This window comes from Pseudonaja textilis, chromosome 1 (genome assembly GCF_049901715.1).
Source record: "Pseudonaja textilis isolate UNSWEBS1 chromosome 1, rPseTex1.2, whole genome shotgun sequence".
Lineage (NCBI taxonomy): Eukaryota > Metazoa > Chordata > Lepidosauria > Squamata > Elapidae > Pseudonaja > Pseudonaja textilis.
In genome coordinates this window covers 253,798,663-253,825,811 of record NC_141990.1, presented here as the reverse complement: position 1 = coordinate 253,825,811, position 27,149 = coordinate 253,798,663, and the positions used below count along the sequence as shown (strand labels likewise).

Below are 27,149 nucleotides of genomic sequence, written 5' to 3'. Positions count from 1 at the left end.
ATTTTGACTTTTTAAAAACAACAACAACAACCACATGGCGAGAACATCCCTGAGGGATTGGGAAGATTCTTCGTCAGGAATGGTGTGGAGACTCCCCAGATATTGGCTGAGGTTCATGATGGTTCAACCATAGCAACAATAGAGCAAACAATAGATACAAACTCAAGGTTAATAGCACCAGACTTGATTGCAGGAAATACGACTTCAGCAACAGAGTGGTCAATGTCTGGAATACTCTACCTGGCTCTGTGGTTTCTTCCCCAAACCCCAAAACTTTAACCTTAGACTGTCTACTATTGACCTCACCCCTTTCCTAAGAGGTCTGTAGGGGGCGTGCATAAGCGCACCAATGTGCCTACCGTCCCTGTCCTATTTCTTTTATTTTTCTTATATGTATCCATGTATTCATAACCATGTTTTTACTTATACCTATTATCTTGTAAGCAATTGACAAATGAAATAAAATAATAAAAAAAATGGTAGGAGTCCAAAAATTGCGATGGTCGTGTTCCCCATCCTTGCTCCAAGTGCTTTTTTCCCCCTGCTCTTTGTGTAAGAAGAGCAAGAACACATTTGAAATAAATTAATAGATCTTCGATTCAGAGGCTCAGCCTGCGCAGAGTCGCCTCCTCCGCTCCATTAAGAGACTCAAAAGTGCCCTTTGATTATTACTATATGTACTTTGGGGCCACGAGGAGAAGTCCATAATCAACAATACTTCCAGAAAGGACCGCTCGACCACATCTGAGGTCCCACCCTCGGTTCGAAGGCGACCACATCAAAGTGCCGCGTTGATGTTGTTTTAAGTCCGCCAGACAACTTACCACGTGCAAAAGGGAGACTTGAAGGGTTGTGTTTATTTGTGTGTGTGTTTTTCTGAGTGGGTGTACAGAAATAAACCGGTCTAACTGGGGCAAGAGCGTTTGAAAACTGCGGGCTGTTCCCGACCGGGTTTGCCTAGGTGACTAAGCGGAGTGGGGCAGGACAACAAACTCTGCACTCTTTCCTGGGAGCCAAAATCATTCGCTTGGGCGGGCGGGGGGGTTGGACTAGATGACCTACAAGTTGACTCTGATTCTGATTCCAACTCTAATTGTCTGTTATCTATATTAAAGGTAACTGATAAATAAATTCATATTTCTGTGGCGGGCGGACGGGGTGGGAGGGGGAGGTCAGGATCCGGAATAGGCCAGGAGCTACACGCCTCCCTTGTAAAGGCTGCCCCGGTAAGGACCGGTTGTACTGGAAGCCCGGCTCCGTTCGAGGCTGAAGGGGGCAAAGTTTGAGGAGCGACAGTGTAAGTAGGGAAACTGATGACAATGCGCTTAAGAGACGCGTCGTCGGAATCCCATTACATGATAGCAATAGGGAGCTTTTTCACCCAACCTTCGTGGCAGCTTTCTCCAATTCCGTTGAAAAAACCTTGGACTACAACTCTCATCATCCGGAGTCGCGTCGCACTAAGGCTTTCTGTTCATTTGAGAACCAGAGGTGGCATAGAAGCGGATTCGGGGTGGGGTGGGGAGGGGCAGGGCGGGGCAAGAAACTTTTGCGAGGCGAAAATGAGCCCATTTCTCACCGGGATCCGTGCGATTGAGTTTCCACGCCACACTGGCGGGATCCCTATATTTAAAGATGAGAGGAGGCGGAGGGGGGCGGGGGGGAGAAAGGAGGGGTGTTTAGACAATGCCTTTTGAATGCGCTTTCCCAACCTTTCAAAAACATCGTTGATAGTGCCCCTGCCAGCTCTAGTAACCAGATACGGCTGCTATCCGTTTTACATCCCAGTTTTTCTGAGGGAGAAAGAAGATATTTGTTGCTGTTTCTCTCTGTGTGTTGTGTTTGTCTGACCAGTTTTTGAACTAATGGGAAAGCTATTTTTTTAAAAAAAATGTTAACTTTAGGTAGGATTACTTACCAATACATGCGTATATATAATTCTTTCCATAATAAAAATATTTTTTAAACGGTGACCCAAATGCTTAAACTAGCCACTCCCATAAGATCAAATTTTTCACTGACATATTGTGTGTGAGTGTGTGTGTGTGTGACAGAGAATATGAGAGAGAGAATATGAGAGAGAGAGGGAGAGACAAGGAGTGGCTATATACGTATTGCCTAGGTTTCTATATTTAAATTTTGCATTTGGATTATATTTGTTTCACCTAGGAAGCATGGTTTTTAAGGCCTTCTCCCCATCCCCAGCATGCACTCTCTTTATATGTACACAGTATCTTAAAGTCTTGAATGCCCTTAATTTTAATATTGGTATGCATATATTTTAAGATAGCGCTAGTGGAGAAAATTAAATGGATTGGGAAAGTCATCCACTGCCTCAGGTGTTTATAATAGACATCTACTTCAAAGTAAGGTCCATTGTATTTTCACGTGGGTGGGCTCTTATCTTTCTAGATAAATCAGTATAGGGTTCGGAGTAGAGCCACATTTTCGAATATGTCGGGGCAAATACCGATTAGGGATTATTTGGAGAAAATTGGTTAAAAACCAGTAGTTCTTGTTCGAGATTCAGCATATCAATGGCTTAAAACCGTAATTTTCTTTCTAGGTTTGTATGAGAGATTTAAGTGTTAATAAGCAAACCTTAAAGACGACTCTTTCACAGGGAGTTAGGTAAAAGGCTGAAAGATTAAATCGAATGTAACACCAAAATCCATCTAATTACATCTGTATAACGTGTGTGTGTGTGTGTCTCCCTAGCAAAATGATAAAAAGCGGCTAAAATTGTAGAGCTTGAAGTATTTTCTTTCTGCATTCAAGATAAAAGGAAACGGTTTTTAAATCACCCAAAGCAATCTGTCTGTGAAGTCTTCAAATGTGGGTGTTTGGTTGTTTTGTTTTTCTATCCGCCTCCCGAGCTGGCAGACAAAACCTCTTTCTTGGTGCTTTCTTTTCGTTTCAAAAGTATATTTTTTTTCAAAAAAAAAAAAAAAGTCCCTCGTACATCACTCATCCGACACACTGGGCGAGCGAGGGTAAGGAGAGCGGCTCCCATCCGGCCCCAGTCCCGACTGCTTCCTTGAAGGTACCTATCATCCATCCAGGACGCCTCTGGTTCCTGAGTCTTGGAGGCGGCGTTTGTTTCCTTCGTCTTAGGAAACGGTCCAAGGAAGAGGAAACAAATCAACCCTGGGTTGCTGCGGGGTGGGAGGCTGAACAGGGGCGGGGGAGGGGAGGAGAGTGGGCGATACGGGCATCTGAGACAGACCATCACCTGGCCCACGTTGGGTGCGCGTTGCGCCTGAACCAGTTGAAGTTGCAAACTGCGTCCAAGTGGACAGAGGGGTTTTCTTCCCCGCAACTCGGTGGCAGAGCCGGACGCCTTTTCTCTTTAGGCACGGTCGAAATTTCCCCCTCGTCTCTCTGGGGGGAATTTAAGTGCCCCCCCCCCACTTGCCCGCCCCCAGTTTCCTTTCCTTCTCTCTCTCGTTCTTCCCATCTCCCCTCCTTCTCTCTCCTCTCTCCCTCTTTCCTTTTCTTTCCTTCCCCCTTTCTCTCTCTTCTCTCTTCTCTTCCCTCTTTCCCTTTCTTTCCTTCTCTCTCTCTCTTCTCTCTCCCTTTTTTTCCTTCTCTCTCTCTCTTCTCTCTCCCTCTTTTCCTTTCTTTCCTTCTCTTTCTCTCTTCTCTTTCCCTTTCTTTCCTTCTCTCTCTCTGTCTTCTCTCTTCTCTCTCCCTCTTTCCCTTTCTTTCCTTCTCTCTCCCCCCCCTCTTCTGGAAACCGGTACCCGGGTCGCAGCTTCTCCTTCTAATTCCAAGAGTTGAGATTTCCTCGGCGTCTTTCAATTCACTCAGATCTAAAACAGATTTGGGTCTTTCGGGGGGCGGGGGGGCGGGCGGGGAGGAGGAGGAGGTAGAAGAGGAGGGGGACGAAATCGACGCTGATTGAAACAAATAAACAAACAAACAGCCTCCCCCGCTTTTGCCCCCCGCGCTCCCAGCCGCAGCCACCAAGGACGCCTAGCCCAGTCAGTCGTCCCCACCGGATCCGGCGCGCCTGTGCAACTTCGGCGGGCTGCCTCCTCTCCAGCTCAGAGCTCCTGAATGGGTCCGGCGGGGCTGTCCTCCGCTCCAAGCTGAGCGCCCCTCGGCCATCATGCACAATGGTGACAACCTGGCTCGTCCTGCTGAGTCTCTTGCAGGCGCCGGGCTTCCTCGGGTTGGCGGCTGCCGAGCTGCCTCCGCCGGTTCCTGCCTGTGCCCGAGATGGAGAAGCGTGCGACCCGCGTTGGCGCAGAGATGCCGGCGGGCGCGGTGGCGTTTACGAGCATCTCGGCGGAGCGCCCCGGCGGAGGAAACTCTACTGCGCCACTAAGTACCACCTTCAGATCCATGCCAACGGCAAAATCAACGGCACCTTGGAGAAGAACAGCGTCTTCAGTGAGTACCCCGGGGGTGGCTCCTCTCTCCCGCCCTGCCCGTCCCTCGCAGCTGGTTTTCGCCCCTTTGCTCTCCCTCTTGAATCGAAGCCGCCGGTGCTTCGTTGGTCCTGATTTCCGAGGAAGCAGCATTTCTGTCGTCCTCCGATGCCTCCAATCCAGGGCTGAAACGCCGTTCATTTATTTCATACACATCCCGAAGGAAGGAAGGAAGGAAGGAAGGAAGGAAGGAAGGAAGGAAGGAAGGAAGGAAGGAAGAGCGATACAATTTTTTGTAGCCTGTCTGTTCAGGGCGCTCAAGGCTCTTTGCAGCCCTCTTGCAGCCCTCTTCGCGTCGCAGCAGTCGCTGGATTAGCTGTGTAGGAAAGTCTGTTCAGGCCCGAGGAAAGCAGATCAGGTTTGTCGGTTGAGAGCTGATGAGAGATGCCAGCCAAGATCGTGGCTTAGCCTAAAGCCAGACTGAAGCCACAACAAAGATTCAGAGCTTGCCTGCCCCCATCCATACCAAAGGCCATCTCTGGGCAAGATCTCTAGAATGGATGGTTTAACTAGAGGATGATTTAACTTTGCAGCCACGAAGTTTTACCGGGATTGGGAGAGGAAAATTCTTCCCAGTGTTTCAATTCCGCTTAAGCATACTGGGGAGAAACAACTGGGAAAGAAATCCTTAGAATAAAGGAACAAATATATAAGACCCCCAAAATGCAGGAAATCTATTCCCATCAGGAAATTTGTAACAGTTCACGTGTTAGCCTTCTTGATACCCAGTGAAGGAAAAAGGTCAAGAGAATATGTGTCAGGATAGCTGAATTGGCCTTGTCAATGACTGTCAGCACTTCAAAGGTGCTTATCTAACAGCAGAGAAGACTGCTATTTCCTTTTCACCCTATTAACGTTGTTCCCTACTTCTGGAGCAAATAAAACAGCTTCTAAGTTACAAGGCTGTTTGTGAACCAGGACAATATAGATTGTCCTGTTCTCTCCCCAATGAAGCAGACTTTGGCTGTTAAGGGCCGTTAATACACCAGGCTCTTGAAATAACCGTTTTGCTTGGAAGTTAGTCTTAGAATGAATACCCACCGATTTTCAACTATTGTAGAATACCCTGGGGAAAAGTTCCCGTTTCATTCACAATTATGTCTGAGATTGTGAGTCTTAGTAGCTTCCTCTATTTCTGCTTCCCGCTTGTATTGTGAATATTTTGTGGAAACTTAGGACGTAAGGTAAAATAGTATTTGTGGAAGGTAGGTATGGAAGAAAGAATCTTTCACCGAATCACAATTTTAACTAGCCTGGCCACATCTAACATCTTAGACCCAATCTCTAACCAACATGGAAATTGTGATGTAACATTATCATCAGGTTGGAGACAGCTTGACCATTGTGTTGGGAATAAAAGAAGCGTCTCTCTTGCTATTGGATGAGGAGAATAGAGGAATAGATGTGATTTTGTGTAACCAGTTTATGCTACACACAAAGATCCCAGGCAATTCCTTCGGATGCTTGGCTAAAATGCTTGAAGTACAAAGAAAAGGATTTTCAGGTCTTCTTGAAATAGAACATTGTTCAGTTTGCAGATCTGGCAAGTAGAGTCCACTGTGCTTCTTCCTCCTCCTTGTGATAAGCCCTTTCTTTTTGTCCCTGGCCTTAGAAACCTTTGCACTGCACCTCAGCACCTCTGCTTTGCCCGCAACTCTTTCCCTCTCTCTAAGGATGCAGTTCTGCAGTTGGAAGCCTCAGTTTTGAAAAAAAACCAAAAACAAACCCTTGCACTCTGGAATTTGCAAAAAAAAAACAGGATAAGTGACTGTCACTTGGTTTCTCTGTCCAGAAGGTGTGATTTCCCTTTAAGGCTTTAGATCCCTTCTTCCCTTTATGACACAAAGCTGGATATGTGGGGGTGGAGGGTCAGAGTAACTATCCCAAAAGATGTGTAAATAACACATCAAGATGACTTTCACACTTCAGTCTGTTCATTTCATCCTGGTGTTTGACTTTCTGTTCTCTCCTTTCCTCCAATTAATCTTGTTTTGTTTGTCTTGGCAAAGTGTGGGTATTTAGGGCAGAGGAAATTATGCCTTGTTCAAGGAAATAGCACTCACCAGCGACTGATCAGTCGGAGAAAACATTGTTCTCCTTTGCAAGGTAGACATGGCATTCAAAATCGGATTGATTGCCCACATCATTCATCTCCTGATGCATTGGCACCCAAGAATACCAGACATTCTAGGCACCAAGGCAGACTTTTCTATCGTTTCTAGCAGAGCTCCTTATGTAGCTGTTCACCTATCGGTAAAGTGTCATTGAGGGCATGATCTAGCCAAAGTTTTTTTTAAAAAAACAAACACAGTTTACTATGAATTAAAACCAATTGGAATAGAAAGTGTTGAATGTTCTCTTCACTGTTCCAAATGATGAAATATAAGGGCCTGCACACGCACCCAGCTTTTAGGTGCATTAGGTGGAGGTTACCCTTAGGCTAGCAAAGATGCTGTGAGAGGAGAAAATAATGCAGCTTTCTGTGGTTGACCTTGTGAAAAGCATCCTTGCATCTCTCTGGGACAAATCTAAATAGGCCAAATCTCATGTGCATATAAGATTCTCTATTATATCACAACTTGATTGATATATGCAAGCTGCAATGTAGAAAAGACTGTGCCTTGAAAAGGAAGGCTACAGTTTTAACTTGAGCCTTTAAGATGTAGAATAGCTAAATCTTCATCAGGACACTTCCACTTGATCTATAAGAAAAAGGATCTCCTTTGCTAAATGTCTTCAGTTACAGAGATGAAGGAGAAAGAGAGATTAGGAGCTATCTCTGGATCTTCTGTGATGTTATGGGTGAATTCACCAAATGTAAGCATCAGTGACTGCAGTCTTAAGTGGAGCTTACCTACCTGAAAGAACCCTGATGCCTCAAACAATAGCTCTATTAACACTTTAAACATAATATGTTTAAATATTGGCAGTCTACATATATGGCTTCAAATCCTGGTAACCAATAGCTGGCTGGCCCAAACTGATGGTCAGTTTCTACCATTTTCTGCAGTCATTTGTATTAAAATACAAATATCTTGATTTTAATTCACCTACTCCCACTTTATTGTTCTTGATAAATCTAAGATGACTTTCCTATTAAAAAAATAAATTCTTAGGGACAAAACTTAATCTTCATTTTATCTGGAGTTCTGCATAAAAATGATCACTTAGAGCAGGGGTCTCCAACCTTGGCAATTTTAATCCTGGAGGACTTCAACTTCCAGAATTCCCCAGCCAGATTCTGGGAGTTGAAGTCCACCAGGTATAAAGTTGCCAAGGTTGGAGACCCCTGACTTAGAGGACTAAATTATAGCCACTATATGTTCATGCCTAAGATGTTTGAGGGTGATAGCCATCGGGTTAGTAGTTCTTTCTACGGTATGCATTAATCATTGCTAAATGTTCAATATGGAAATAGTCAAAATCCTACACTGTGTTTGTCTAAGAGGGAACAAGATGAAGTTCATGGTTTCCCACTGGTTTCAATGAAGCAATCTGATTTACATATTTTCGTTTCTCGAAGCAACATTGTGTGCACATAGGTGTCCACAATAATGCCTGAATTTGAGGCTCAGATAAGGCCTTTCCATCCATGATACTACTCTATTGTCATAGCTTCTGCCAATAGTTTTCTAGTAGCAATGATTTATATTACATCCTAAGTCATCCCAACCAGTATAATTTGAAGATTATATTCTGAGAGTTGTATGGACATATGTGCTGTTGCCAAGTCATTTCTAAAGTAACAACAGAATTTCAAGGCTTCAGGATTTAAAATGTTGAGCGCATGGGATAGTATTGATAATGAATTGCAGAAATAATCTGAAATGTAAATAATAAATCTCTTCACATATCACTTCTATGCTGTTACTTGTCTCAAATATTTAATTATTCCACATACAATTAAAGATTCCCTCCCCAAGAAATGCCTATAAATGTAATATATGCATTTTACAGGTATGTAAAAACATGTCTCCTCTTGTGACTTTTTTTGAAATGACTTTTTTATTATGTAGTGTTTTGCAGGCCTTAGATTGTCTCCGTCTCTCTCCATGTCATCATGTGTAATATTATTAGCAACCCAAATTAATCTACCCAACTTCTGCATGGTGTAGTCATTTTCATGGAAAGTTATGGACTCCTGTGCTGGTCCAATGCCAGACACATTTTTCTCAAATTCTAAGTCTAATGCTGAGAGAGAAAGAGAGAGACTTCCATCCAACTTCCATTGCTAAGGGAAGACTAGAACCTGGATCTCCCTGTTCTAGTCCACCATCTTAATATTGGTTCCTCTATATATCAGTGTGATACGTATGTGTGTGGATATAGGTGTGGGTAAGCATGAGCACAAGTTAGAGAGCAAGGATTGCTGATACCTCTGTAAATGCTGTATCTGCATTCTAGATATTTTTGTTATTCAGGATAATGTTTAGAACAGTCCTTTGATAAATAATACGTGCAATCGTTCTTAGTTCTTTCATGGATTATAAAAATTCCTTTCTTTGAATTGGAGGTAGACATCTACTTTGTCCTTTCTCCAAGGATACACTGACTTCTAACTGACTAACTCCCTTTCATTGTCCATCTAAGCTCTTAGATGTGGCAACCTCTTGTCTTCCTCCATTTTGCCCTCCAGAAACCTCAGCAAGAGTATTGTCCCCAAATGGGTAGCTTTGTGGTTTGTTTCAATGAGTCAAGCACTCTTGGACCCCTAAGAAAGGCATTAAAGGGGATTTAAAGTTTTTATAGGCATATAGACTTAGGCGAACATCTAGTTCAATGTCAGAGCCTTTCTTTCTTTCTTTCTTTCTTTCTTTCTTTCTTTCTTTCTTTCTTTCTTTCTTTCTTTCTTTCTTTCTTTCTTTCTTTCTTTCTTTCTTTGAAACAGTTCAGTCTCAATCAAACAGCTGTGGATTTACCAGTAAGGGTTTATTTCTAATAATTCCCATCTTATTGTCTTGAGTGTTGTCATTTTCAATCATCCGGAATTGATTATGAATGTAGGAGTAAATGCTGGCATGTTGTGTGGTGGTGTTACTAAGCATAATGATTTCCATATAGAAGTAACATTTAAGATAGTTTAATATTACTAGCTTAAGAGTCAAGAAAAAAAGTCAAAATTCCTGCTCAGTTCAAATGTCAGTCAATTATACTTTTTTTGTTTTTCATTTTTTTTCTTGTATTAAAATGGGAGGATGTTTCAATTCTATTGAAGAGACAATTGGAATAAAAGAGATTGAAAGTACTTTGCATAAAGAAATGCCAATTCTGAAGATATGGATTAGGATTCAAAATGTTGGTCAAATTGTACTCAGAAGGCATTTGAATGGTGGGGAATGTTTCACAAAAATAAACAAAAACTTAGAACTTGTTCAGTATGAAGCAAAAAATAGTCCAATGAAATCCAATGGGCTCATTTCTGACTAAAGGTTAAGGATTTCCCTCCGATTTCCTTGACATTTAGTATTTAAAACGTCTAAAATTTGTAAAATAACAATACCAATATAAAATGAAATGATGCATATATGAATCGTCTAAATAGATCTTATATTTTCCTTTTAGGTATTCTGGAAATAACTGCGGTGGACATTGGGATTGTTGCTATCAAAGGCTGTTTTTCAGGCAGATACCTGGCCATGAACAAAAGAGGCCGACTTTATGCTTCAGTAAGTACTATTTAAAACAGGCATCTTAACTATGGCAAGCTAGCTGAAGCATCCTCCAAGTAGAGTGCCCATCATTTTCAATGGGGATTTAAACTCCATTGTAGTCAAAAGGGCAGAAATACTAGGTGCCTATGGAGGAACATTTGTAAAGAACAAAAATATGTGCTTTGGTTTTATTTGGGGGATTAAGCAGCCAATACTTAGAATCTTTTAGCTGAAACATGACTGCAAGCATGAGGCACACTCATTCACTTTTCATGTGTGCAGCAGGATAGGAATTCAAATAATCCTACTTACACACTAAAAACAAAACATTTATGGTTTGAGGACCTCTGGTTTAGGGATTGTAAACAACTGGTTCAGGTAAGGAAATCATCAAGGAGTTGTAGAACTGATGATGTGACAAGGAAACTTTTCAAAAAAGCAGAGCAAACTCTGCATAAGAGTCCCATTTGCAAAAACGTTTTTAGAACACACATAACTGGAATTTAATGGCAGAAATTTAAGTGCCAGAGGCACTTACAGATTGAATGAATGTGTCAATCATTCTGCAAATCCCTGGATTGCAAAGACATTGCTGTGAAGGTACCTTGGAACAGGCTGAAAATCTATTCTTTACTATCCCGTAATAAGATTAATATAGAATTGTATTTAACCAAGCCTTCATGCATGCAGAACAGGAGCATTTTCTGTCATAAACCTTGCATAATTTGTTCCTTGGATATTCAATTGTTTTCTCTCTTTTTGTCCTCTGTCTTAAAAAAAAGAAATATAGGAACAATAGCATCAGTTAAGGTGATTGAGAGAAATTATTATTTTTAATTTACTATGTAGACTTATATTCTACCTTGCCTAACGTAGCACTAGAATACTTTTATTACTCCTCTTGACACTGGCATCAAATAGTTTTTCTTTCCAGGTGAGATGTTCAAATAGATAGATGAGCTAGTTAAAGCCATTATCAATTAGTTATGGAGATCAAATCAAAGTAGTGAAATAAATGATCTATTGAAAGACAGTTACCTCAAAATCCACCTAATCTTAACAAAAACATGGATTCTCTAAATAGTTAATAAGGAATGAATATGTTCCTTTGGTGTGTTTTCTAAGGTGGAAATTAAGAGCCCAGATTTATTAATAGGTCACAATTTCTATAAAGAATATAAAGAATTGTATTCTATTCCGGATTTTATTTAAGTGTTACAAATTGTAGAAAGTGAGCTATGTGTCCTTGACTGAGATATATCCAGGAGCCATTGCCAGACAAAAGGGGGCTAAAACATTTTTTTAAGCTCACAAGGTAGCATTTTGAAGCAGCTCATGCAGAAGCCTCTCTAATTCACTGATGTATAAGAAGGAGGAAGAGGTAAGTACTACCAGACTTTTATGATTCTATTATTAAAGGTAGTCCTTGATTGTTTAGTGACTGTTCAAAGATCTGACTATTGGAAGAAACAGCTTTGTAACCAATCCTTGGGTTTATGGCCATTGCACTATCTATGATCATGTGATTGCTATCTGGGTGCTTTTATGATTTTACCAGCATGCATTTATGACTGTTGCCAGAATGGGACAACTCAGTGTGGCCAACTCAGCATGGCTAGCTTGCTACCATCAAGTTACCTCTGGCAAATCACCACTGCCAAGTTGTCAAAAGACAACTCAACACAGCCAATTTGCCATGGGGACAACTTGCTGCAGGCAGCCAGAGGGAGACCCAGGCGGGCAGGCAAGTGGGTAGTCAGCGCACAGAGTGGTGGTGGTGCCCAAGGGCTTCCAATTTTCACACACACACCCTGTTGCTGCTGCCATTGTGGGCTGTTTGTTGGCAGTGGCAGTGTTTGGGCTGTTCAGTGTTAGCAACAGTTGGTGGGGAGGGTGGGGAGGAGATGATGGAGGCTGGGTGTGTCCCATTTTCACACTCACCTCTGTCACTGCCATGCAAAGTTCCCATTTAGCATGGTGGAGGCAGCAGAGTGTGTGAAAATGGAAAGCCCCTGGCTGCCACCAGCCACTCTGTGCTCTGCCCACCTGTTCAATTGTCCCCCTGTCCCACTCTCCCTCTCTGGGAAGCCACTGGCTGCCACCAGCCACCAGCCACTCTATGCTCTGCCTGCTCACTCACCTGCCTGGCTTTCCCTCCATCTTTGTGGTGAATTGGCCCTGTTGAGTTGTCCTGCAGCGGTGCTTTGGTGATTTGGCAGAGGCGACTTGGTGGTGCCAAGCTGGCTGTGCCAAGTTGTCCTAGACCTGACTGTTGCAGCCTCCTGAAGTCACATGTTTGCCCTTTGCAAGTTTCACAACTGGCTTCCAACAAGCATAACTAAAGGATAACATGGAAGAGAAGTTGCAAGTCACAGCGATAAGATGTCTTGCTTAATGATTGTGATGATTTGTTTAATGGCAAAAAATAGAAGTGTCTTCTTAAGTCTGGTGAAGTCATGTGGTTTTTCTGCTTAGCAACCACAGTTCTTAGTGGTTGTCAGAATTGTCAGTTCCAAGTGTGATACCTATATATCTATATATAGATATATAGGTACCTATATATCTCAGGTATCTAGGTTTCTATCCAATACCTATATATCTCAAAATTTTAGTTTTCCTGTGGAGTTAATTTCCTCATCTGGTGAGAGAAATATCTTACATAGCACCTAAACAAAATTTCTAGTGAAGAATTATCTTACATGATACCTAAACGATGCCCACTGAACACTGGCATCAGAACAGAGTGGAGGCTGGGTGTCAATTCCTGTCATTCCATATAATTTATAGTTTCCCACTTTTGTGATGAAAGAAGAATTAGCCTTCATTAAGGTACAAAGAAAAGGATTCCACTCATCAGACAAATGATAGTAAGCAAAATTTCGCCTCCAAAAGTTACATCATAACATTAATTAAAAAAAAAGAACGTTTTTGGCCTAAGCATCATGACTCTGTGAACTGCTTGTGTGAACTCACACAACTCCAAACACAGAAGAAAGTATTGAACATCTTTATAGGTGCAAATCTTTATAATATAACCAACTGTCCTGTACATGGGAATATTTTTCTTTGAAATACTGACATGATTGTGACTTTTAGGAGCACAGGTAAGCTCAGTGCTTCCTGGCTCATCACTATAACCCAGTGTTTCTCAGCCTCACAAACTTTAAGGTGTGTGGACTTTAACTCCCAGAATTTGTCAGCCAGCATTCTTGAGCATGAGAAATACTGGTAAAGCCCAGGGGTGGGATTCAAATTTTTTAACAACTGGTTCTGTGGGCGTGGCTTAGTTGGTGGGCATGGCTTGGGGGTCATGTGACTGGCTGGGTGTGGCCAACTCAATATCACTCACATCGAGGCATGCATCTCCTCGCCTGGCCTCTCATGACTGTAGGGATGCTGCAACAGTCATAAATGTGAAAAACGGCCATAAGTAACTTTTTTCAGTGCCATGGTCACTCCACACAAGCAAAGTACCAGCAAAGGAGGAAAAAAAACTCCAGAGAAGTTCCAGAGACAGGAAGTCTAGTCCTGCCAAGAATGTAGTAAGAGTTAATGGAGAGGCAGTTTCTGTAAGCAACACCAGAATGTTTCCTTCCTGCCTTCCTTACAGGATTAGGCTAGTACTTTCTTCTAACAACCAGTTCTCCGAACTGCTTAGAATGTTAACAACTGATTCTAGAGAATAGGTGCGAACCTGTAGAATTCCACCCCCAGTAAAGCCCTTCCTCAATACTGGAATAGGATTCTATTTCTAGATTTTATAGAACTATTGCAGACATGAGGCCTCTGACAGAAAGACCTATTTATAAATATCTGCTGCTGGGTTTCTAGATTCTAGACCTTTCCCTCCTGCCTTTTAAATCTATTAGAAATTTGGCTGTGGAGACAGGGAAGCAGCTGCTTATTATTTATATAATAATTTGGAACTGGTGGGTCTTAATTCCTTATGCCATCTCCCTCCTGACTTTTTTCCCTTTAATTCCCCTTTGTTTTCAAAATATCACATGATTTGATGCTGATTCCATCCTGATTCTGCTTCAGGGGTGGGATTCTACCAGTTCGCACCTATTCGCTAGAACTGGTTGTTAACATTCTAAGCAGTTCAGAGAACCGGTTGTTAGAAGAAATTACTGGCCTGATCCTGTAAGGAAGGCAGGAAGGAAACATTCTGGTGTTGCTTACAGAAACTGCCTCTCCGTTAACCCTTACTACATTCTTGGCAGGACTAGATTTCCTGTCTCAGGAATGTCTCTGGAGTTTTTTTCCCCTCCTTTGTTGGTACTTTACTTGTGTGGAGTGACCATTCAAAGTTACAGTGGCATTGAAAAAAAGTGATTTATTACCATTTTTCACACTTACAACTGTTGCAACATCCCCACAGTCATGAGAGGCCAGGCGAGGAGACGCGTGCCTCGATGTGAGTGATATTGAGTTGGCCACACCCAGCCAATAACATGATCACCAAGCCATGCCCACCAACCAAGCCATACCCACAGAACTGGTTGTTAAAAAATTGAATCCCACCCCTGTTCTGCTTGTATTGTAATCTTTTTATTTCCATTTCTTTTCTGAAGCTTTCCTAGTGGCTCTCTTCTCCTAACTGAAATATTAGGAAGGACAGATCTCCTTCTGCTGTAATAGATGAGGTCTCCCTTCCTGTTCTCTCAACTTTTTCTTCTCTTAATAACAGATAACAGATAATCAGAGTTGGAAGGGACCTTGTAGATCATCTTGTCCAACCCCACCGCCCAAGCGGGAGACCCTACACCATTTCTGACAGATGGCAGTCCAATCTCTTCTTGAAAGTCTCAAGTGATGGCGCTCCCACAACTTCCGAGGGCAAGCTGTTCCATTGGTTGATTGTTCTCACTGTCAGAAAGTTTATCTTTATTTCCAGGTTGAATCTCTCCTTGTTCAGTTTCTATCCATTATTCCTTGTCTGGTCTACAGGAGCTTCAGAAAATAGCTTGACCCCTTCCTCCCTGTGGCAGCCCCTCAAATATTGGAAGACCGCTATCATGTCTCCCCTGGTCCTTCTCTTACTAGACTAGCCAAGCCTAGTTCCTGCAACCGTTCATTGTATGTTTTAGTCTCCAGTCCCCAAATCATCCTGGTTGCTCTTCTCTGTACTTTTTCTAGAGTCTCAATATCTTTTCTGTAATATGGTGAACAAAACTGGATGGAGTAGTCCAGGTGTGGTCTTACTATGGCTTTATAGAGTGGTATGAGTACCTCCCTTGATCTTGATTGTATACTTCTGTTAATGCAACTTAGTTAATGCATTAACTTGTTTTGGCTGCTGCTGCACACTGCTGGCTCATATTTAGCTGGTTGTCCACTAAGACTCCAAGATCCCTCTCACAGTTACAGTCTTGGACAATGTTTAATTTTCTTTTTCTTCATCAGGAACTCCTTGCACTATGAATTTTACCTTTCTTCTTTAAATGGGGCACTTTTTGCATTTTCTTTCATTAGTTGTAAGAAATACCTCCCAGCCTGTCTCCAAACAGTTCTCCTCCCCCATTTCAGAACTGAAAATCTTGACAATATTGATTAGCTAATCAGGAAAACTGAGTGTATAAAAATGAAACTCCCAAAGGAGATATGTTTTGCATCTACAATGTCTTTTCAATTAATCAAATATTCCAGTCTGCTTTTCCCATGCCATAAGCCCAAAGTATGTTCTCCCTTAAATTCTTCCTCCTCCTTGAATCCTTGTATTAGGAGCAATGAAGTATTCCAGTACCAGGAGGAAGCTGTAGACAAAAGACCTTTGCTTTGTGAAATTACAGGGAATGGTCTAACAAACCTGGCCTTCCTCTACTTAAAAGGGTTGTGTGGAAGGAAGAAATATGTGAGAAAACCAGATATTGTGTCCAACAGCCATAGAGGGAGCTGTTGGGTGGTGGTGATGATCAGCAAAATACTTCTGAAGACCTTGACTTGAAGTTCCTGAAGAGAATGGGTGGCACAGTTCACCAACTTTTGCAGACTGGTGGGAGGGGGCTGGGATGGTTCTGTGCGGTGGCAATCAAGCTAGTGCACACATACACAGCTTCATTTGTGCACTTGCCTGCAACTTGCGCAAATGGAGATATGCATGCATGCGTGTGCTTGCCCACTGCTTCTGCAGCCTGATTCCACATGACTCAAGGCCCAGTGGTGGCCTGTGGCCCTGTGATTGGGGACCCCTGGTCTATGGAATGGGGAGAGTCCTGAAGTATTTGGCAACTAATATGGATGATAGCTGTATCACATATACAGCTGTAATACGTGGCCCAGATCAGTGACATTTGAGTGAAGGCATGAGCTGAATTATTATAAGTAAATTTAGCATAGGAAAAAGTCAACCGAATTGATTTATACAAGCACCACAAAGATTATTATCTTCATTTTACCACTGTGAAGGATGGAGTAGTTTTATTTCCTATGTAACTGAAATAAAGCTTTCCAAAAAACAACAACGCAGAGTGGATTGATTCTAAGCCTTTTTCAGAAGTAAGATAGTTCTCATGGTTTCAGAAAACTTGAAGATAGCTAAAGGATGGAATATGGATACAGTATGGAATAAAATAAGCTGTTTAGAGAAGTAATCAAGTAATACCAGAATAGATGAGCCCTGGTATATTAGTTATAAAACCCAAAGAAACTTTTTTCCAGGATCCATGAAAAGAGGAAAGGGGAAGCAATAGTCCATCCAGAAGGGACAATTTTCCCCATTCCCAAGAAAAATGGAGAAAGGAAACAACAGGGCTTCTATTGAAGGTCATCTCAGTGTGCACATATAATCTTATTCTTATTGTGTATGGATCTGATGTCAGGGAAGAAATTTCTGTTCTTATCCCAAAAGTTTTGGAAAGCATGCCAAATCCATGGTAAATGTTGGCAAAGAACCAAGCAGCTGGATCCATCTTAAGCCTTGGATTCATGTTAATTTCTTTCAAAGAAATAGTACCCCAAAGAGTCCAACAGAGGTAATAGTAGAATCCAATAAAGACAGATTAAAAAAAACACTTAACTATTTTAGTATAGGGACTCTAATAAGAAAGGTATTGAAGAACTGCTTGAACTTGGTCAATATAGATGGATCCTGCAAGTAAATCAATCAACACTCCAGATATATAACTAGAAAAAAAATCGTGAAAAATTGTTTGCTAAATTGCATGAAGACTAATAGGATAGTGTCCAAATTTTGAAAAAAGCATTACTTTTGAATTAAAATATTCAAAATTAATTTTAAATATTCTTTCATACAAATCACATTTTGAGTTCCCCAAGATCCAAGTTTGGTAATAATGAATGTCTTACACAGCTACTGTATTCTAAGGCTTCGGAAATGGGATGGGGGTGGGAATAGTGATCTATAATGGTTCCAAAGTTTGAAAACTTGTAATCATAGATTACAGGTAGGGAGGCAGCATTCTTAGCAAGGAAAGAACATCAGTCTGGGAAGAGGAATGGATAAAGTCTATAAATTCTCATCAATGTGTTCTTTTAGATAGATCAATTCTGAACAATTGGGACATTACAGAAAACGTGTGCTCCAGGAAGATAGTTGGAAGTGCAGTCACAAAACTTACCTGGCACAGACTTGTATATGCTTTTTCCTTTCCACCCTCATCAGCATTTGCAAATTTGTCAGGCAAGAAAGAAAGAAGTTTCTAATATGGGATGGGCAGCAAAGAGAGGCTGAAGGCTGAGTCATGCATGCTGATGAATCAAAACTGATCTTTTCCCTGTTTCAATGAACGTTGAAACATAAAGTTGAAATGACTCCTGATGATTTCTACCATGAGAGTGTGGGGGAGGCTGACAGACATCTTTTTGATACATGCATGTGTCCACATCAATATGCGTGACATATGCTGATATAGAGATAATACATATATAAAAATCTTCCTGCTTTGAAACAAAACATCTTCTTCACTTAAACAGAGGAGATTCTGCTTACTGTTTCTATCAGTTCTTTGATAAGTCCTTGGGAGGACTACTTGGAAGTACAGTTGGGTTCCCCTGAGGGAAAATGGTAGCAATTGAACTGCTGTTGGATCGAAATTTCAGGAGCAGTGGTGGTGGTGGTAGTGAGGTTAATATTTATACAATTTTGGTTACATTAATTATTTTGTGCTGAGAAGCCTTACTCTTTCAATTAAGTTTATTTGAAAGAGAAGGTTGAAGCTTTTACTACTTAGTAATACTAAAGTAGATAATTTTCCTATTGCTATGAAGAGTTGGAACAAATCAATCGAGCTGTCTGAGGAGAAAAATTTTCCCCAGTGTTAGCTAAATTAAAATGGTTGACATGCCTGGGCGCAGAATTTTGGATATAATATAGATTTAGAAGAATGAGAGAAACTGTGGAACATAAATTATAAGCTAACAATATCCTCATCATACAAAGAAAACCTGTATAAAATGTTTTATAAATAAATTTATAAATAGATAGATAGATAGATAGATAGATAGATAGATAGATAGATAGATCAGCAAGCAAGCTACCCAGAGTCACTTTATAAGGGTGATGGGTGGCATAAAATGTAATAAATAATAATAAAAAAAAACCAAATTGCTTATGATATATCATGACAAACATTGTTTTAACAGAGGACTTGGAAATGTATTGGAAGTCCTAAAACAATACATTTTGAGGAGATTAGAACACCAGTTCTAATTAAGGAACTGTTGGATAAATGTGACATCAACACATTCTTATTTTGTCTGAAAGGTACAATATAGAAACAAATTGCTGAAATCAGATCAGACTCTTGCTTAGAATCCTCATAGATCCCCTCTTCCTGATATCCAATCCCATCACAAATAGTAAAATAAATAATAAATGTCTGTATGGGAAATTATGTTATCTGCTTTTCTAAACGCATCTGTGTTAGTGGTCTGCTTATGCAATACACTTTCAAGCATGAGGTTTGCAGCCTTGATTTTAAAGGAAAATTTACTCCACCTGCTGGACTGATTGAGAATTCCCTACAACTTTAAAAAAAAAACCCAAAAACAAAAAAAACCCCACATCATTCCAGAATATATTTATACTGTATTTAGAAATGCACACAATTTAGAACTGCAAAATTCAGGAATGAAATATGTGGGGACTGGAAACTAAATGAAGAAATGCATCTACGAGAAATTGGCATAAAGAGAGTTTCATGTATAGCTTGCATCTAGATTTTAAGTACTTAACCTGCTATTGTCCTTGATTTTGAGAGAATGGAAGTAAGGTTAAAAAAAGGGAGTGGCCACTGGCTCAGTCTCTACCATCAGCACCAAGCAAAGAGGAGTTTGTTTACAATGTCCAGTAATTTGTTTGTTATTTGTTAGTTTATTTACAATATTCAATATTAGAACTTTATTTTACTTTTGCTAAGTAATGAAATCTTTTGCTTCATTTCTGAAATGAAGGCTGGCAATTAGGATGTATGGAATTTCCAACATATCTCCAAGATATTAAAAAAAATGAATTAAGCTATTAGTAGTATAGGAAAAATATTGTCACAACATGTAACTAGGGATTACCCAATAATTTAAAAAAAAATTATTTAGGAAATGGGCAAAGGGCCCACCAATTGTTTTTGCCAATAAAACCACCTGTTTCAATGAAGTATAGTAATAGAATATGTAATTAATTTCAGAAAATATAGTTAAGGGCCATGTCTATTACAGTTATGGATTGTTTTGGAGAACAGGATGATCTGGACCCCTTTCAATCATGGTTCAGACCTAGGTGTGAGGCAAAGAGAATATTAGTTGCTCTAAGGCAGGGGTGTCAAACTCACATCATCATGGTAGCATCATGTGACATATCAGGACTCCCCCGCCCCTTCGCTAAACTGGGTGTGACCCAGTGTGTGTTGCATCCAGCCCATGGGTTAGGAGTTTGACAGCCCTGCTCTAAAGGATGGCTATTGGTGAGAAATGGATCGGACTTGTGTCTCTGGTCTTATCAGCCCACTCAGCAGCCTTCAGTACCGCTGACCATTGCACCTTTCTGGATTATCTGACAGTATTCTGTACTGGGTAGGGGTGGGCTGCTGTGGGTTTGCACAGGTTCGGGTGATCCTCTAGCTACGATTCTGTGCAGTTCAGTGAACCCACAAATCCCACCCCTGGCTGGCCCCTCTTATCCTGCCCCACCCCACCCACCTGGCCCTTCCCCTCCCAGGAGCCCCACGCAGCTTGTTTTGGATGCCAGGTAAATACAGGGCCTGTGTGAAGGCTCAGGGAGGGCAAAAAATGTGCCTCCCAGAAGTTCCGGAAGATGCGAAATGGGCCTAAATCCAGCCTCCTGAGAGCCTCCAGCGAGAGGCCATTTTTGCCCTTACGGAGGTTCAAGGAAAGCCTCCAGAGCCCAGGGAGGCAAAAATGCCTCCCCACCTTGATGCAGGTGGCTGACTAGGCCACACCCACCATGGCCATGCTCACCTGGGCAGAGAACCAGTTGCTAAATTTTTTGAAGTTCTCCTGCTACAGGGGAACATATTTTGAAAATTTTCTATTCCTCCTCTTTTCTTGGTTCTGATGGTAGAGACTGAGCCAGTGGCGACTCCCTTGCCTCATGGCTTAGTTCTTTATCCAGAAAGAACTACTTACTGGGCAGAACAACTGCCTGAAGCCACTGGGAGAGGTCACCAATCAGTTTGGGGTGTGGTATCATTTAGTATGCTACCCTGGCAAGACTGAAGGTGATATCTTGTCCCAGTGTCCAGATCTGGATGGGACAGAACAGGTTAAATTTGAATTCATCTTGACTGAGTTGCTGTCTATGCATTTTGGCTGTCCGTCAGCACCTAGCATGATCTCTAGATGAGGAAGCATTGTTTCTGAAGGAGCAAGTCCATGACTTAGGGTTCTTTCTCCATTCGTGGTTACTGCTGATTAGTCAGGTGGAGGCCAGGGGCTTTGGCCAGTGATGATTGGTTCACTTGTTGCAGTGCAACCTGAAATGGGAGTTACATTTCACTGAAGTGCCATAGTGAAGAGGGATCTACAGTAATTCATGCCCTATTCACCATCCACTTAGATTACTGCAATGTACTATAATTGAGACAACTTGCCTTGGCCAACTCGTCGTGGGACAACTCACTGCAGGACTGATTCAACAAATGAAGTTAATTAATTTTGATAGAACTGTGGCCAATAATAATAATAAAATAAAGAAATTCAACTAAAAAATACAGGAGTTACAATAACTTTGATGAAAGCATGGTCACCAATAATAAAAGTAATTGAATGAAATGATTAATACAGCATTGAATTATCGGATGGCAAATTGTCCTTCAGGAAGTTGGCCCCAGTGAGTTGTCCTAGACCTCTTTGGGGCTGCCTCAGAAGATTGTCTGAAAAGAACAATTAGTTCAAATGCAGTGGCACATATCACATGTATTATACCTGTGTTTTGGGTCCTCCATAGGCTTCCAGTACCCTTTCAGCTGCATTTCAAAAGTGCTGGTTTTGACCTATGTGATTTGGCATCAAGTTATTTTTAAGACTACATTCTCCAATTGTAATAGCGCAATTCATTCAGTTATCCCTGGAGGACCTATTGGTGGGCCCTCCAATTCTATGAAATAAGTTGGGTGTTGGAGAGTTGAAGCATGAAGAGTATTCCTTTTCTTTGGCAGAGCCTATTTGCTAGAGCAGCCTCTCAACTGAGATTAGACTACAGGTAGTCCTCAGCTTATGACCAAAATTGAGCCCAAAATTTATGTTGTTAAGTGAGACAATTGTTCAGTGAGTTTTGCCCAATTTTAGGACCTTGCTTGCCACATTTCTTAAGTGAATCACTACAGTTGTTAAATTAGTAATACAGTGAATCTGGTTTTCCCATTGATGTTGCCTGTCAGAAGGTTGCGAAAGGAAATCACATGACTCCAGGACACTTCAACCGTCATAAATGTGAGTCAGTTGTCAAGCATTCAAATGTAAATCACATGATCTTGGGGATGCTGCAACAGTCATAAGTGTGAAAAATAATCATGTCACTTTTTTCAGTGCTGTTGTAACTTCAAATGGTCACTAAGTGAAGTATTGTAAGTTGAGGACTACCTGTAGTTTCTTGGTTGGCTGTTTTGCAAGAGGTTGAAAGCAGCTCTTCAAATATATTTTGTGGACTTAATACTTACCATATGAGCTTCTGTCTGTGCTCACTTGGTTTTCCTTATGATATTGTTTTTATAGGTGTTTATTTATTTATTCTGGAAACTATGGTATGTATACTTGTCTGTTAATCACCAGAGATCCTAATAAATTATGGTGGTTTCCAAGTCAAATATGGGTTGCAGGAGTAAGAGAAATATATTTCAAGTGCTGTCAAAGTGCTCGTCTCTGGTAGCATCAGACAGACATTTCTTTTATTTCTATTTTTGGTGGGCAAAATATGATCAATCACAGGACTAATCAAGAATAGACTGTAATAAACTTTTTTGCTTTTATCTTCTCATTGCTACTCTTATCATTACATGGAAAAAAGCAAGACAGTAAAGACTAGGTAAGAAGGTAAAGTGTTCTTTGCTTTGTTTGATATATATAAGAACAGGAGATGTCGTCAACAGCATTTAAAGAAAATCAATATAAAATGTTTTGTAGGTGGCACCTAGCCCCAGCAAGACTGGCCAAAATGTATCCAAACACAAAAGCAGAATGTTGGAAGTGTAAACACAAAGAAGGAATGTTCTTCCATATGTGGTGGCAGTGTCCAGAGGTTAAAAAATATTGGATGAGGGTACAAAGATGGTTATTAGAAATTACAGAGCACAAATTAGAACTCGAACTGGAAATATTCTTATTAGGAATAATTAAGGGAAAATTGAGTAAGGTCATCCAGTACCTCATTATACATATCATACCTGCGGCGAGAATAGCCTTCGCACAGGGATGGAAGAAGGAAAAGATACCATCTGAAGAAGACTTGACACAAAAAAGAATGGATTGTACAGAACTGGATAAATTCACAATGGAATTAAGAGGCAAAGATGATTCAGACTATTATGCAGTTTGGGATAGGTGGTACAAATGGGTGGAGGATAGAAAGAAGAGTTGATGTTTATCTCTCAAGGAGAGATATGTATTAACGACATGAACACTGTTAATGTGAATAGAGATTTGTATTTTTGTTTTTTAAAAATAAAAATATTTAAATAAGGAATAGGAGATGTCAATGGATATCAAAACTCCTTTATAAATAAATAAATAAATGGAAGTTGCTTTTATGTTGGACATAACTGAAAGTGTTTATAAGCACAAATGCAGTGAGCTTTGTACCTTGCAATTCTTCATGCTGCTTTTTGAAAGTGATGGCTTCTGTCCTTATTTTTCAGGAAACCTACAATGCAGAATGTGAGTTTGTGGAAAGGATCCATGAGCTGGGCTATAACACCTATGTCTCCCGCTTGTATCGGACTGTGCCCAACAGCACTAGCAGCAAACGCAAAGCTACTGCAGACAGACTCTGGTATGTCTCCATCAATGGGAAAGGACGACCCAGGAGGAGCTTCAAAACCCGTAGGACCCAGAAATCATCTCTCTTTTTGCCTAGGGTGTTGGATAACAAAGACCATGACATGGTCCAACTGTTCCATACAAATGCTAAGTACAGAGAAGGCCTATTGAAGCCACTAAATAAGAACCAGAGAAGAAGGAGAGGACACTAGGAAGCATTCTGCAAGTGGGGAAAATATGATGGATCCGAAGTAAGACACACAAAAATGCTACTATTCCATGGATATCGTTGGCTAAACCATATGGACCCAGTAACAAATGATTCCATGTAAACACATCCACACACAAATATTCTTGGTAATAGATGGTTTAGATGTTTATCCGATTGCTAAGGATATATAATAAATTAAAGCATGCTTGCATGTACGTTATCGTGATGAAATAATGAGTTTGAGTATTCCTTGTCAGTTTCTTATTTTTAATGCCCCGGGAGCATTTCAGCCTTGTCCATAATAGGCCTGTCACTTTATTCGAATAAGAGTTTAATTAATTATGTTTAGGCAAAAGCTGCCTGTAAGAAAACAGTTATTTTAAGGGGGGGGGGGAGCCTTTCCTTTCTCCATCAAAACAGGTTAGATGTTCTTGTGAGATGTTTGCTCTTTGTATTTTTCCATTTATTAAGAATAATACTTTAAAGTATGTTGCCCAGTTAATTTGGGAATGCCTTTTAACTAAGTAATTTTAAGTAATTTCACATATCTTATTAATAATTAAAGGTTGCAGCTTTGGATATTAGATGAAAAATATCACATGTTTTTTTCTTTCCCAATTATAAACATTTAGAGAAAGATATGTTTTATTATGTAGACTCCTTTTTTCTTTTTCATTTCTTTTCTTCATTTTACTGAACAGTAAGGCATCAAATACTATATATTCTTTATACTAATATTAGATGTTAAGTGGAAGAACTTTTTGAAATTGCAAGAGACAGTTACCAAGATTTTGAGTGTTTTTTAAAAGATATTTTGCTTGACCAAAATTTGTACATACATTTTCCTTATTTAAGAAAGTATAAACATTTTTTTCAAAATATATTGCTTCAGCAGAACAAGTAAACAAAATAATTAAACTCACTGAGTTGAATCCAGATTTTGTTTCTCCTGATAAGTAGGAGTTAGTTTTGCTACAACTTTCTGGAAATATGTGGAAATTATTTTGATGGAAAGAAAGGAGGTATTCATAAAAAAAATAATCTCTATGGCCCTTTCCATAGGTGGCCGCATCATAAATTTTCAAATCTTACTTGTGACACATGTGGATATTTTTAATATGGGATTGTATATGGAATGAAAGGAAATGAAACATTAGTTTCTGTGAGTTTTTCTTTTGTATTATTGAACCATTCACTAGAAACAATCTGCTGTAGTACCTGTTTATGAAAGTTTTCCTTTTTCAATAGCATCATTTAAAGTGTTTTGGGACTTCAGAAAAGAAGTTATTATGTTATGATTATTTTCTCAGAAAATTAATTTATTTGACATATTAAGCACATACAGATAATACTGAAATCCTCTGAATTACCAACATTGGTTAGGTTGTTCATGCTTTCTTCACATAAAAATAGCTAAAATGATGCATGTAAGTAGCATTACTAAGAAGCTGACGGGACAATAATTTTCAATTATATCAATCACAAATATTTTGTTTAATTTCTAAACTAATACTGATAATATACTTCACAGTGTAAGGACCTACCGGTATTGTTGATGCCTTATCTATTCTCCACAGAACTGTTGAAAAAGAGTTCCCACATTAGATGGAGGTTTAAGAAAAGAGTCCTTCCCTAAAGTTAAAAAAAAATGTAGCCCAACTTACACCACAAAATACATTGATCATTTCATATAAGGCAGATATTTTTTTCCATGTATGGAAAGTATGAAGTAATGGCGAGAAGCAGGATTGTGACACAACCTTCTAAATCTAGCTAGATTGCTCTTTCCACTGTGGTAAAGCATGTTCTCTTGCCAATAGTAAACTAAGATTCAGTTGCCAATCTAGTTGTCTTCTCTATATCTGGATACATGTGAAAAGAAGGAATTTTGTTGTTTTGCTTCAGGAATGGAAGTATCTTTCCCTGAACTTGGTGCTGACGACATAGCCACATTATTTGGCATAAAGAAGCTTCTAGGAAACAAAGCTCTTAGATCATAGATCATCTGAATTATCTGATCCAATACAACCTGAAGTACTACCAGTATACCACAAATGAAAAACACAACTCAGTTCAAAAAACCATATTGATAAATTTTCAATTCAATTCAAAATGATAGTGATAAATTTGAGTTACAGTCCATACTCTCTGATCATTGTCCTGCTTTGAACTGAGTTGATACTAATAATAATTCAAGTCTCATTAAACTATATAGTTATACATAAACTAAACTTTTAAAAAAACACATCAAGTTCTTTTAAAAAGGAATCAGTGGGAAGACAGACATTTTTTGAGTGAGATGGGCAGTTTTTAGTTAATAAATTTTTTTTAATACTAAAATATAAATTAACACTTTCTCCCACTGTATTTGGGACAAGCTGCCTTTCTGGAAAAGTCAGAGAATGTCAATGTGCCTTTGCTTGTGCATGCTATTAAATGGGTTCTGAGTTGTTGCTATCTTTTCTGTGCCTGGATAAGTAAGAAAATGTGAGTTTTTGGCTTAATTGTAACATATGATAATTTAACCATTTATTCATATGAACTGGACCAAACTGGGTAGATAACACCACTAGCTAAATGGCAAATGATTATAGAGTTGTGGTGTCCTACTGGTTAGAATGTAATATTGTAGGCTAACTCACTGCTGACTGACAGGAGTTCGATCTTCCATGGTGAATAAAATGAAGACCCAGATTGTTGGGGCAGTATGCTGACCTTTGTAAACTGCTTAGAGAGGGCTGTAAAGAACTATGAAGTGGTATATAAGTCTAAATGCTACTGCTATTATTAACATTTACAGCATTCCTTCCTTGGGAAACTCTAGCTTCCAATGTTTCTTCTGTAATTAGATTCCAGTATAGAGTAACTCCTGCATCAATTTCAACCAAAATGCTTAACAGCATTCACAGTTCCAATGAAACTCCAATGCTGTCTCAAAAGATTGGTATTTGTTGGATCTAAAGCAGAGTCAAAGACAGAGGCATTAAAGAAAGTTGATTAAACAATGAACTTTCATGAGATCTACAAACTTTATCAGAAGGAACTGGAAAACTGAGACTAAAATGTTACTGATCTTTAAATGAATGTCAGGTTCTCATTGCTACCTAATTTCAGAAATAGTGCGGTTGCAAAGAAATATAGCCATAACAAAACAAAATTAGATTGGATTTAAGAAGGAAGCAATTTTATGCTTTCCACTCCACCCATTTGTTTTCTCTGCCTTTCTTTTCTTTTTTCCCCCACTAGTAAAATCCTTTCTTCATAGAAAGAAGTATTAGGTGCTTTAAAAAAAGGAAAAGAAAGAAAAGCTATTTTAAATAGGCCTTTGAAGATTTCAGTAAAGCTCAAGTTCAAATGTCTCCTGTTTCCTTTTGGAAGATCTGAAGGATTTGGGAAGGTGAACAA

The 27,149-nt window shown here is 40.0% G+C and overlaps 1 protein-coding gene across 1 annotated transcript; it reads left to right on the top strand.

Annotated features, from left to right (window-relative positions):
- The first annotated feature begins 3,506 nt into the window (after nt 1–3,506).
- On the top strand, nt 3,507–24,899 carry FGF3 (fibroblast growth factor 3). Its single transcript, XM_026704580.2, has 3 exons — nt 3,507–4,395; nt 9,996–10,099; nt 23,413–24,899. The coding sequence occupies exons 1-3, from the start codon at nt 4,119–4,121 to the stop codon at nt 23,743–23,745; spliced, it is 714 nt and encodes a 237-aa protein (XP_026560365.1). The 5' UTR covers nt 3,507–4,118; the 3' UTR covers nt 23,746–24,899.
- Nucleotides 24,900–27,149: the final 2,250 nt, after the last annotated feature.